At 35.8% G+C, this 13,965-nt stretch overlaps 1 protein-coding gene across 1 annotated transcript in view; it reads left to right on the top strand.

Moving 5' to 3' along the window:
- The window catches only part of MSH2 (mutS homolog 2), a 79,267-nt gene extending 65,551 nt beyond the window's left edge, over nucleotides 1-13,716 (top strand). Inside the window, exons 10-16 of the mRNA XM_061155464.1 lie at nucleotides 52-202; nucleotides 2,831-2,928; nucleotides 6,461-6,706; nucleotides 7,984-8,188; nucleotides 9,447-9,694; nucleotides 11,292-11,467; nucleotides 13,265-13,716. Coding sequence (XP_061011447.1) covers nucleotides 52-202; nucleotides 2,831-2,928; nucleotides 6,461-6,706; nucleotides 7,984-8,188; nucleotides 9,447-9,694; nucleotides 11,292-11,467; nucleotides 13,265-13,435 — 1,295 coding nt within the window. The 3' untranslated portion in view covers nucleotides 13,436-13,716. The remainder of the gene's footprint in view (nucleotides 1-51; nucleotides 203-2,830; nucleotides 2,929-6,460; nucleotides 6,707-7,983; nucleotides 8,189-9,446; nucleotides 9,695-11,291; nucleotides 11,468-13,264) is intronic.
- The last annotated feature ends 249 nt before the right edge of the window (nucleotides 13,717-13,965 follow it).

Below are 13,965 nucleotides of genomic sequence, written 5' to 3'. Positions count from 1 at the left end.
ATGGCTGTACATATCTATGACATACTCTTTCTTTTTTTCCTGATCATGAAGGCTTAGATCCTGGCAAACAGATTAAACTGGATTCCAGCACACAGTTTGGCTATTATTTCCGAGTAACGTGCAAGGAAGAAAAAGTCCTTCGTAATAATAAAAATTTCAGTACCGTAGATATCCAGAAGAATGGTGTTAAATTTACAAACAGGTTTGTAAGCCTATGTTAAATGAAATCTTTACTAGTTCCATAAACTATTCTTTGATGAAATGTGAATGTTGCATGATAAGGAAGTTTTATTTTATTTATTGATACAAGGCATAAAATAAGATTGAAGCTTTTTTGTTTTTTTCCTAACGAGAGGTTGGTCAGGCATCCTAACACTACTTGTTGAATAATTCAGCTTTTCCTCATTCACTGAAATGGCACTTTGGGTTAGTTTTTAAGATTATTCTTTCATGTATTTCTCTTATCCTTTTATCAATATGAAATAGATTATATTACATTTTTGTGTGTTTCCATATCTGTTAGAGTTAGTTCCCTTCGTATCTCTGTTAGTTATTTTCACATATTTATTTTTTTCTAAGAAAACTTTGTCATTCTGGTATATCAATTGATGTGTCATTTAGTTTAGGGAGATGCTACCAACTTTAATGAGGCCATTCATTAGACTATAAGTTTTTTTTTTTTTTAATCATGTTAATGTTGGAAAAAATCTTAGTAGTTTTTTATGTGTTTTCTCCTGCTGATGTTAGGAAGCTCCTGAGGCAAATTACAAGTGAAAAAGAATTATTTAAAAATAAAGTAATTGGGAGAGTAAGGTCATTATATCCTTTCTCTTCTGTATTATTTTAGAACTTATGGCCAGCCTCACTCCCGCCCTTCTTGGGTATTCTTAGTATTTCCAGTTAGCTTTTGTATATATACCCCTCTTTTACCCATTTATTTAGTGTTTTTGGGTGTCTCTTATATGCAGACATTATTCTAGGTGTTCAAACAACCTAGTAATGAAAAACAGTGTGTCTGTTTAGTTTGTTTCTCATAACAACTCTCTGAAATAAATAGGACAGGTTATAGTTCTCAACTTTAGATGGAGAAACTGAAACTCCAGTTCCCCAGGACCGGACAACTAGCAACCATAGATACTCAGACCTAGATCTTCTGTTGCTAGATTTATTAGTTGCTATTTGTTGATCACACTGTATTCCTGATTCAAGAAATGTATATATGTTATAACTGACCAGTGAGTGATTTGAAGAAATTCTGTCTTACCCAAACCAAAATATAAATACCAGAAGTTGAACTGAATGGCAGCGGTGGTTCCAAAAGCTGTGAGAAGTTCATTTGTTTATTCGTTCATTGATTTGTGTCCGCAGATTGAATGCTGCCGTGGGTCTGACTTTGTGATCATACAGTTGTCTTTCTTAGAAACCTCTGATGTCTGTCATCAGGAAAAATCTAAAATCTGTACCGTAGCCTATACAGTCTGATCCCTGCCCACCCCTTTTCTCTCTGGCAGCTCTTCCCTTCACACAGCAATCTCACTTTTATAGTGTCTTTGCTTCTCTCTTTTTTCCTTTAATTCTTTCCACTTGCCTGTTTCACAGTAGCCTTTTAGTGCTCCTGTACTGTTCTTGAGCTGTATATGTGTGTTATGTCATTGGCTGATTGCATCATGCTCACAATTCCTGCCTTGATTGACTAATTTCCTCCTTCTTATAAGAACTTCGCCTCTTTCTTGAATCTACTGTGAGCCCCTCACCTTGTTTTTTTGTTTTTAACTTAATTCCCTTCCATTGATACCAGTGAATATTTTTTCTCTATTCTCATTTTTCTTCATTTTTTGTTTCAACCTGAAATTTTTATTTTCTCTTTAAACCACTCAGTAAGATTGTTTTCAAGACATTTTCCTTACTTTGACAACTTTCAGTATGAAAAGACAGTTTCCTACAGTAATAAGAGAAACTGTGTGGAGTGTGTGTGTGTTGTTTTTTAATTGGGGTATAGTTGATTTACAATATTATATTAGTTTCAGCAGTACAGGTGATTCAATATTTTTATAGTTCTGCACTCCATTACAAGTTATTATGAGGTAATAGCTCTAATTCCCTGTGCTGTACAATATATCCTTGTTCCTTATCTATTAAAATAGTAATTTCTATTTCTTAATCCTACACCCCTAATTTGTCCCTCCCCTCTTCCTTCTCACTACTGTAATCAATAGTTTGTTTTCTCTATCTGTGAATCTGTTTCTGTTTTTCTGTATACATTCGTTTTATTTTTTAGGTTCCACATATAAGTGATATCATACAGTATTTGTCTTTCTCTGACTTATTTCTCTAAGCCTAATATTCTTGAGATCCATTCACATTTCTGCAAGTGGTTCATTATTTTTAATGGCTGAGTAATACACACACATACCACATCTTTATCCATTCATATGTTGATGAGCAGTTGATTTGCTTCCATATCTTGGGTGTTGTAAATAGTGCAGCTTGTGTGTGTATTTTAAAAGGGAAGATGGCCTCTATCCTAATAGGGATGAAGACTTACTCCATTTAAATATTTTAGAAAAGATTACAGATCAGAATTTTACTCAAGGGAATAATTTTTATAGCAAGAATTGTGCCAGTGGGCCATTCCAAACAACATAAATGTTAACACACTGAATTCCAGTCACATCCACGCCTAATGAGTTGTCCAATTTCTACTGATGTTTCCATTTTAATTATTGTTTTGATGCTTTATAGAATAATCTGGATATATTTCAGAGGTAGTGCACATTACCTCCAGTGGATGTTTTAATATTTCTAATAATACCATTATCTTGATTTGCAGTAAACTGACTTCTCTCAATGAAGAGTATACCAAAAATAAAACCGAATATGAGGAAGCCCAGAATGCCATTGTTAAAGAAATTGTCAATATTTCTTCAGGTAAATTTAATAGAACTGATACATTAGATGTTCGGAAAATGACCTAGATTTTGGTAACAGAAATAATATTGGGCTGTTTGAAGAGTGGGTTTTTGTTGTTTTGTTGTTGTTGTTGTTTTTAAAGCTACGGCACACTGTGACTATTGTGTTACGCTTCCTCTGAAGGAATGCATGCTGTGTTGCATTAGGAAAATTAACTGGAAGTTGCTCTCGTACTTAGAAAGATGAACTAGTGCAGGCTAAGGAATGGGAATATTCTGTAATATTCTGTAAAACAAAGGCAGAAAAGCACAAAACTTGTAGTTATAACAAGGAAAAGAAGCACTAGGGACTGTAAGGCACTAATACCTTAGATCTAGGGGCTCATGCTGTAGGTTATGGAGATACAGATCACTGAAAAGCAAATAGAAATTGCATAGACAGCAAGCTTTTTTGAGTTCTGTGTGCCATTTCATAGATTTTCAGAGTCTGTTCTTGAGGACACCTGTTAGAAATGATTGTCTTTATTTTTTTTCCCGGCCATGTTTTGTGGCTTGCGGCATCTTAATTCCCTGAACAGGGATTGAACCAAGACCACAACAGTTAGAAGTGCTGAATCCCATCCACTGGACTGCCAGGGAGCTCCCAAGATGATTGTCATATAATTGAAAGGACAGCCTGACTTGGCTCTATGATATTGCCGTTAGTGTGGAATGAATGTATATAGCACAGGGTAGGTAGTGATGTGTTAAGCTGGAAGCCTTTGCCTATCATCGTGTGTGTATATTGAGCATAACTTTTATTGTGCCTTAAAAAAAACACACCGAAGAATTACCTTAGCCAACTGATCGAGGTTGGCATCACCAATGACAAATGACTTTTTTTTTGACAAATGACTTTATATGTATGTGCTTCCTGATGTGATGTCGAGGAAAAGATATGATATCACTTGTGTACAGGTATACCCCGTTGTATTCACAGGTATTGTCTTATTTTGTCTTACAAATTGAAGGTGTGTGGCAACTCTGCCTTGTCAGATGATGGTTAGCATTCTTTAGCAATGTATAGTGTAAATATAACTTCTGTATGCACTGTGAAACCAAAACAGTTGTGTGACTCGCTTTATTGTGGTATTCCTTTTATTGCAGTGGTCTGGAACTGAACCTACAATATCTCCAAGATAGGCCTGTAGTGTTCCTGACCAAAAAAAAAAAAAAAATTTAATCTGAATAGTAACAAGAAGAAAATGTTGGATAAATTTAGATCGTGGGACAAACTTTTTAAGGCCTGCACTCTTTAAAAATGTCAGTGTCAGGACTTCCCCAGTGGTTAAGGCTCCATGCTTCCAGTGCAGGAGGCAAGGGTTCTATCCCTGGTCAGGGAACTAAGATCTCATGTGCCATGTAGCTTGGCCAAAACATAGCAAACAAAAAGCGTGTCAGTTTCGTGGAAGCAAAGAAGGGATTAGCAGATTGTGCTGCAGATTAAAGGAGACTTAAAGCAACAGGACAGTCAAAGACATGAAGATGATCCTTGATTGAATCTGGGACTAGGGGTTGGACCTGGGGACTAGCTATAAGGACACCATTGGGACAACTTGGCAAAGTTTAAGATAATAAGGTATTGGTGTCATACTTCTTGGGTATGTACTATGATTAAGTAGGAGGATGTCCTCCTACTTGTTCTCAGGATATGGGTACTGAGTTATTTAGGAGTAATAGGTCATTTTAAAAGTATAAGCATGTATAATTTTGTAAATTCTTTTACTATTATAAATTTTTATAGTGAATTAGAAAGAAGCATAATACTTTTAAAGGGTTTTATTATACCTTATATTTGTGTTGAGATGAATGAGATCTGTAAAGATTACATTTTTGTTTGGTGTTAATCAGATCACTGTAGCATGGTTATCTTCTTCTAGTTGAATTATGTTCCTTCCTAGATGACACTTGTAAGGGCCCTAAAAATACACTGCATAAATTCAAACTGGAAGTCTTCCCCCAAAATAATATTAACTAATATTCGTTAAGCACCTAGTAGGTTAAACCTGTTAGATTGTAACGTTTGAAAAGAAGGTTTTGTATTTGGAGTCACCTTGAATTGAAATGAAATCTCTTCTTGGTCTAATATATACATTGTAAACTATCTTTATTAAAAATATAATAGGGACTTCCCTGGTGATCCAGTGGCTGGGACTGTGCTCCCAATGCAGGGGGCCTGGGTTCGATCCCTGGTCAGGGAACTAGATTCCACATGCTGCAACTAAGAGTTCACATGGCACAACCAAGACTTGGCACAGCCAAATAAATAAATAAAAATAAATTTATAAAAATAAATAAAAATAATAGATCATTTTTCTAATTTTCTATCATACTCTTAAACCAGAAAAGGTGATGCTGTAAGAACCAGTTGATGTGAGATACCAAATACTTACTCTTGATTGAGAGACTTGTTTTCTTTTATTATAAACCTATTCATGTTAGTATGCTAGAAATTTTGTGAGAATTATATAAGTACTCCACTAATATTTAAGGAATTCTCAAAAGCTCCTATTGCTGTATGGTAGGGTAATGAGAACTCCCCCCTTCCCCCCTGTTTTATACGTTAGGTAAAACAGGAGTAAATAAAGTGAAACATTAAGAATTATTTGTATTTGGCCACTTATACATGAATTTTTATTTTCTCACTTTTATGGGGGATAAGGGAATCAAAGATGAATCAGATTTCCTGCCATTTGATTAAGCTCATAATGTTGTATTTTTCTAAAATGAGACAGTGTTCTCTTGAATGTCTCTTAAGGCTCTGGACATGTTGATATCCGTGTGATAGTTCCACATGACCCAGGCGCCTGTTATACCAACCCCTCCAACCTATTAAAATTTTAGAATCTGTTCTAAAAATTTGGACCGTTTTTATTGGCTAATCATGCTTTGCCTAGCATGTGTGAGGGACTGTTTAATGTATGTAATAACTTTTAGTTTTACTGCTGTAGCAGAGTGGAATCTTATTGAAAGTGTTTTAGGTGACAATTATTGATCTAAGTTGATGCTAAAATTTAATTGCAAGGCAGGAAAAAACCTCAAGTAACAATCTTGACAGTCCCATTATATCTTATTACCTGGTGTTTGCAGGTTTCTTAGGCAATTGTGAAATGCCATCCTGGTTTCAGACTCTTAAAATTTAGAAGTGTGCCTCACCCTGCTTTTCTTACTTGCAATATATCATGAACGTGCTTCCATGAAAACTTTTTCTTATTTTTTTTAAACCTCTGCCTCATTTCTTTATATAAGCAGCCATGTGCTTTTGTATTTTAATGGATTTTGGTAAGGGATTTTTGAAATCTGTTGATAGTAGGGAGAAAAATGTGACAAGACGTTTTAACCTCTTGTTGAATTTTAGGTGTTCTTTCATGTTTAGTTATAGCAAAAACCTCTGTTAATTTTTTAGAAGCATATAAATTAGGAAATGGACTTTGAATTCACAAGTGGAGTCAGGTTGAGCTTATTCTTAAAGCTGCTTATCTGTATTTTTTCTTATTCCATCTTCCACATAGGCTATGTAGAACCGATGCAGACACTCAACGATGTGTTAGCTCAGCTGGATGCTGTTGTCAGCTTTGCTCATGTGTCCAATGCAGCACCTGTTCCCTATGTACGGCCAGTCATTTTGGAAAAAGGACGAGGGAGAATTACACTGAAAGCATCCAGACATGCTTGTGTTGAAGTTCAAGATGAAGTCGCATTTATTCCTAATGATGTTCACTTTGAAAAAGATAAACAGATGTTCCACATCATTACTGGTAAAAACCTTGTTTATGGGCTTTTGGGGAATAGTGTTTCCCCTTGTTTATGTTGGAGCAGATGTTTATTTTAGGTTGATGTAGAAAATCCTAGTCTTTGATGGTAGAAAAACAATGCTTTTTCTTACTAGTTAGTAATATATTAATAATATGTGAGTGAGTGAATATATGAATGAACAAGAATGAAACTGCTGTTCCAGGGGTTCAGTGCATTTAAAAATAAACATCTCTTCATCCTCAAAGTGCACCTTTGGGCCAGACCTTTCAGTAGTGAGGTCATTGAAGGTCAAGCAGAATTAGCTGCTGGAATGTCTTCAGCTTCAGATAGCAGTTCTTTTAAAGACACAATACTATATTCAAGTGAAACTAAAAAAATTGGACTTGTGTGTAGACCAATGTAGCATGTCTCAGACTAAATCATTTTGAGAGATCTTAACCAGATTCTAGAAAACAGAAGTGTTAGGGTGTGGGGGTGGTAGGAGTCTTTGGGTAAATATGTTTCGGAAACAGTCAATGATTATATTTTATTCCCCTAATTGGATTTTTGAGTTGTTCTTATAACTTAACCCATCATCTCCAGCCTTTTTGGCACCAGGGACCAGTTTCACGGAAGACGATTTTTCTACGGACCAGGGTGGGGGAAGGGATGGTTTGGGGGTGATTCAAGCCCAATACATTTATGGTGCCCTTTATTTCTGTTGTTACATCAGCTCCACCTCAGATCACCAGGCATTAGTTTCCGGAGGTTGGGGACCTATGGTCTAACCCATTGACTGGTAAATTTCACATTTTCCAAAAGTGGGTCATGTCCTTGGGTTTTAGTGTGGAGTTTACTCGATTTGAAGGATTTGATCACACTGATTCATTCTCTAATAGATCCATTATTAATGAATTAATAGTGTTTAGTTAATTAATCAATTAGGCCAGTACTGCTTTCCTGAATGTCATAAAGTTATCCTGCAGGCAGCTTTGTGAGCTGTGGGGCAGTATCTATATGGTCTTCCTAGACCATAGTCAGATTATAGATAAGATATATTTTTCATGGGTCCTTTTGAAGAAGGGCACAGCGTAGGTTTGTCTGAACAGAAAATGGCATAGTTTCAGAGACTAGTGTAAGGCAGGGACTTTGTTCATGCCTTTGGGCAGCCTGTGGTCTGCTTTTCATGTGTTATATCACAAGAGAGTCATCAATGTGCAACTTAGGGCTAATAGTCAATTATTATTATTAGCAAAAATAAGTTAATAACCTTCTTGTTGTGATATAATTTGTTTTATAGGTCCCAATATGGGAGGGAAATCAACATATATTCGCCAGACTGGGGTGGTAGTTCTCATGGCCCAGATTGGGTGTTTCGTGCCGTGTGAGTGGGCAGAAGTGTCCATTGTGGACTGCATCTTGGCCCGCGTAGGGGCTGGTGACAGTCAGTTGAAAGGAGTCTCCACGTTTATGGCTGAAATGTTAGAAACTGCTTCTATCCTCAGGTGAGTACAGTTCCCAGGCTCTTGAAAGTAGATATGGATGTCTCTGTCCTTTGAAACATCTGCAGTCTTTTATTTAGTTTAATAGTTTTCCTGTGAGCTTTATGCACTTTATATTGTCTTTTTTTTTTAAACTCTTTATTTATTTATTTTTCTGTGTTGGGTCTTAGTTGCCCTGCGGTATGAGGAATCTTCCCACATGAGGGATCAAACCTGCAACCCCTGCATGCAAAGTGGATTCCTTACCGCTGGGGCAACCAGGGAAGTCCCACTTTATATTATCTTAAAAGGGAGATGGTTGTGGAAAGCTTCTTTTATTATTTTTTATTTTTTGGCTGTACCGTGTGGCATGCAGGATCTTTGTTCCCCAGCCCAGGACTGAACCCATGCCCCCTGCAGTGGAAGCACAGTCTTAACCACTGGACCGCCCGGGAAGGCCTGTCTTTGATTTTTAAAGTTGTCTTCTTTAGGTTTCTAGTAGTTGTTCACCTTACAAGTCTCCCCACTGCCATGCTTTTGCTTACATTGGCCACACTGCCTGGACAGGTCCTTCCTTGCTGTTTCCTTTTCTAATCTTTACATGCCCTTAACAGAAATTCCACTTCTTCGCTGACTTTCTTTGTCTCATGTGCCTAAGGTCACAAGTGTTTCTTCAGACTCTTTGACATGCCTGTAATTTATTAGCTTTTTATTTGAGAGGTTATGAAATCTCTTTTCTTTATTTTATTTTTAGGAGCTTCTTTGAAGACAGGGAGGCTATGCCTTCTGTTTTTTGGAGTCTTCTGAAGTACTCTGCATATAGTAGATCCTTAATAAATTATGTATTGATTATTCTTTGTGGGGAATTACAAAAGCAGTACAGACATTCAGTATAGTAATTGGTAAAGTTCCCCTTCTTACATTTGGTTAAAGAGAAAAGAAAATGCTAATACATGGTGTTGGCAGGGCTGTAGCAGGCACACAGAATTTATGTGACCATCAGCTGTGTATGTGAGTATCACCATAGCCTTGTCCCATATTCTTTGGGCATTATTTTTTTAAATCTTGACTGATTTGATTGTTAAGAAGTGCTTTATCTGGAAATTCTTAGATTAGAACTAGTGGGATTGGTAATTTAAAAAACACTTATTCACTATTTGTTTCCTTTTATAATTTGTTAACGTTTGTGGCACACTTTTTTCATTGTATTGCCTTAATTTTTTTTTTCTTGCATTACCACATGCTATGTCATGGGAAATTTTCATGTAATTTTATGTTTCAGGTCTGCAACCAAAGATTCCTTAATAATCATAGATGAATTGGGAAGAGGAACCTCTACCTATGATGGATTTGGATTAGCGTGGGCTATATCAGAGTACATTGCAACAAAGATCGGTGCTTTTTGCATGTTTGCAACCCATTTTCATGAACTTACAGCCTTGGCCAATCAGATACCAACTGTTAATAATCTACATGTCACAGCGCTAACTACTGAAGAGACGTTAACTATGCTATATCAGGTGAAGAAAGGTGAGCATGTTCCACTGGTATACTGTAAATCCAGTGTTCCTGCCCTTGGAATCATTAGTAATTGCTTTATTCTACGGTAGGATGAATTATCAATGTTTTTACAGAACACGTTTACCTCTTTACAGTGTAGGGACAGGGACATGGGTACATTATTTACATTTCTATGTCTCATAATGGAACCATTCATTTTAAAGCAGTCACCAAAAGCATGGTCTATACTCTTGAACATTGTCAGGGATTTTGTACTACTTCTCAGGTCACCATATTTTCTTGTCAAAATAGCTGTGGTAGTGGTTTAATCACTAAGTTGTATCCAACTTTTGCAACCCCATGGCCTGTAGCCCACCTCTCTCCATGGGGTTTCCCAGGCAAGAATGCTGGAGTGGGTTGACATTTCCTACTCCTTTTTATATAAGCAGCTCAAAGTTGGGGTTTCCAGAGGTCTTGAAATTATTGGTAGTTTCGACTTATGTGTTGGTATTTCAACCTTTCAGAAAAGTTCGTCGTTAGTGGGTCTGGCAACTAATCAGATGACTGACATTGATGAGATGAACGTACTATACAAGTTTTTATTGCTTTAACATTTCATTAGATATCAGAATAGCTTTTTCAGATGGCTTTTTGATTTTCCGTGAACGTGTTTTTTCTGTTACCTGTTGGTTGTACATAAATGAGGTACTATTTTTAATTCTTTTTTGCTTATGTTTGTAGGAATCCTTTTGAGTTACTATTTGCATCATTATTGTTGATAGAGAATATAGATACTCTTGGTTAGACCTGGCATATAGCATGAAGTTGAGGTTTGGGTTTTAAAAAGTCTTTTTGTGTGATAAAGAAATGGGTTCAAAATATTGAAGAAAATCAGGTGAAGATAGGAATGGGTTTGTCCTTCACTGTGGATGTTTATCAAACATTTGCTTCTATTTTATTTTTGTTTCTCTAAGTTGTGTAAAATATCCAGCTCCAGAATGCTTGGCATGTCTACTAGGCCAAAAGAAAATTTACAGTTGAGGCAAAAATGGGAGCTCCATGATAACCCTGTGAGCATCATTGATATTAAACATTTGGAAGGAATCTCTTAAGTCAGTTATTTTCTGCCCACAGGGGTGAAGATAACATGCCTCGTCTGTAAACTTACTAGTCTACTTTTGGGTCAAAAATTTCATTGTCATATGAAGTATATTTTGAAATAAATGTTGCTCCTAATTAGAGACACTTTATATTTATCTCTTTTTTTTTTTTCATAGTACTTTAGTTCCTCCCTTTTGAAATAAGAAAACCTCAGAGATATTGTGTTGATTAATTTTTCTTCAGTTTCAGTTATTTGTCTAGACCTTTGAGGATTATCTATCAAGCCTTTTCTCTGTTTTTGTAATTTTTCCTATTCCCATTTGTCAAGGATAAAATGTAGTGCTGTATGCCAAGTCATAATCATTTTTCATTGGAGGCTTAAATAAAATTCCTTTAAGTAACACTGAAACATTTGGCTAATGCATTTGAAATAATGCAAGAGTAAGTTTCCTGATTGACAGAGTGAGAAAAATAAATTCCATTTACATAAATTGCCCTCTCTTCCTACTCCCCAAATTTCTTGTAGGTGTCTGTGATCAAAGTTTTGGGATTCATGTTGCTGAGCTTGCTAATTTCCCCAGGCATGTAATAGAGTGTGCTAAACAGAAAGCCCTGGAGTTGGAGGAGTTTCAGAATATTGGGAAACCACAAGAATGTGATGGACTGGAACCAGCAGCAAAGAGGTGCTATCTGGAAAGAGAGGTTTGTCAGATTGTTCTTGTAGTTATTTTTTCCCCTGTATGATTCTATTTAATTATTGATCATTCATTATTGGTTTCTACTTGCATTTCTTTGCATGTCAAAGAATCCATCTGTATCATTTTGGTTTCATCACTACACATATCAGCATAAATAAAAATATCATTTCTAGTTCCAGATTTCAAAAGTAGGAGGATAGGAATATTAGTGTAGGTTTAAAATATGTAATTCAGAGGAGTTACAGAAGCCCACACACATCTTTGACTTACCTATAAACAAATAGATCAAGTCCCGTTAAATTACATATTTACTCAAATGCTTACTAGTTAAGATAATAAATAAACACAGTTCCTGCCCTCCAGTTGTTTAGAAACTCGTTGGGGATGTAGTAATAGTGAACATGTCATAGAGAATGCGACAGGTGTTTACTCAGGAAAGCTCTCTGTGGGCGGGCTTTCCAGTTCTTGTGGGAGAAGTGGATCTTAGGTTGGACCTTCTGAGTGGTGGGTGAAATTGAGATGTCCACACAGAAAGGTATAAGCATTTATTTGCCCAGTGTATTTTTTAAAAATTGAAGGATTATTTTTAATAGTTTTCTATAATAACAAAAATAAAAGAATCTTAATTTATTTCAGGCAGCATTTGCTGTGATAATGCATTGTGACAACTTCTTGTCACATTGTTAGCTTTTACCCAGTGAAATTTTTGTTCTTATTTGGATAGATGTTACAATAACAGATGATGTGTATGGTTTTTGAACTTAAAAGATAAGGTTTATATCTGTTGTGTCTGTACAGCAGGAGAAATGTATTATAACTTGTTAATAGTTTTACCTAGGGAAGATTGCCATCCTGGATGTGAAATGGTCTTAGTATCAGCCCCACAGCTATCCACGATCCAGGATTAGGTAGACTCCTTTATGTAATTGGTTCCAATTAGAACAGAAATCATAGATTTGATAACGTTACTTACAATGAATTTTTTAAAAATTCTTAAGCTAATGGAGACATATAACACAGAATTATCAATGTTACTCAGTCTAGATTTTACTTTATTGGGGGGAAAGGCACTTTTTATTTAACAGAGATAGAGTTCTTCTTTATCTTTTCATTTGGATTATCTACCTTTCACCTTTAAGGTATATATGGCCAACTGGCTGCCTGGTAAGAAGCAGACTTTAGTTCTGTTTCATACGTAGTGATAAACATTATACCTTTTGCCAGGCACCGTTCTTAGCATCGTGCACATACTAACTCTAATTCACGCAGCAGCCCTGTATTCATAATATTATTGTCCCTATTTTATGGATGAGGACTATGTGTTAAGGAATTTGCCCGTGGTTCACAGAGCAAGTAATAACCGTGTTCTTTAGAGTGGCAATAACTAGGCAGTAAAATAAACAAAGAAGAAACATCCCGTGTGTGTGTGTATGATTACTAAATTTTCAGTGACTGTTTATGCCTCACAGTATTTGTAAACCTTGAGTTCTTTTTTCCCCAGAAGGCTAAGTTATGTATCAATTACAAAACCTGAGGGATTTGGAAACTACTAAAATATTCAGTCCCTTTGTCATTAGCAGCTGAAAATATAAATATCCTTTTAATGACTTGCCATGAAGAAATACAGTCAACTGAGGGCTTTGCTATAAATTCTAAATGGTGTGCATTTTAAAGAATGTTGTTTAAATATTGGGTGGTATGTTTAGATTGAAATTGTAATGAAACAAGTCATGACTATTTAATGTGACTTCTAGAAAAGTCATTTTTAAAAGACTAATGAAATGTTCACATGTTTTTTCAGCAAGGTGAAAAAATTATTCAAGAGTTTCTATCCAAGGTAAAGCAAGTGCCCTTTACTGAAATGTCAGAAGAAAGCATCACAAGAAAGTTAAAACAGCTAAAAGCTGAGGTGATCGCAAAGAATAATAGTTTTGTAAATGAAATCATTTCCCGAATAAAGGTAACTGCGTGAGTCAATTCCACTAATGGAATGAAGATAATATTGATAAGCTATTGTTTGTAATGCTTTTGTATTGTTTTATATTAACCCCTTTTCCATGCTGTTGGCAATTGATGCCCATGGGGTATCAAATTAGTAAAATATTTAGTATACTTTGCGCTCCCTGAGTATATTTTCAAAAATGTTTATTTTGAAAAATGAAAGCTGTAACTGAGGAATACGTAAATGGACATGAGCAATAGTAGGCAAATATGTTGAATATTATAAATAAAATCATGTATTAGTTTTTAGAATTTGATAATGTGTTGTATTCCTTTGTAATAAGACTTTTACACATTTTTCCATATTCCTGAATGGTAAGAAACAAGTAGGCTGGAGACTTGTAAAAAAGCAAGGGATCTTAAAGCTGGAAGGAACTCCTGGAACTCATTTCCAATGTTTCCGCAGTGTCCGTCTATTGGCAGGAGCCAGATTGGCTGCTCGCACCTCAGCTAAGGAACTTATAAATCCAGAGTCCTGGTGTGATCCTCCATCCCATCTGG

Source organism: Dama dama, chromosome 11, assembly GCF_033118175.1.
Source record: "Dama dama isolate Ldn47 chromosome 11, ASM3311817v1, whole genome shotgun sequence".
Classification (NCBI taxonomy): domain Eukaryota; kingdom Metazoa; phylum Chordata; class Mammalia; order Artiodactyla; family Cervidae; genus Dama; species Dama dama.
The sequence above is the reverse complement of the archived record's forward strand: the minus strand, read 5'-3'. Positions and strand labels throughout refer to the sequence as shown.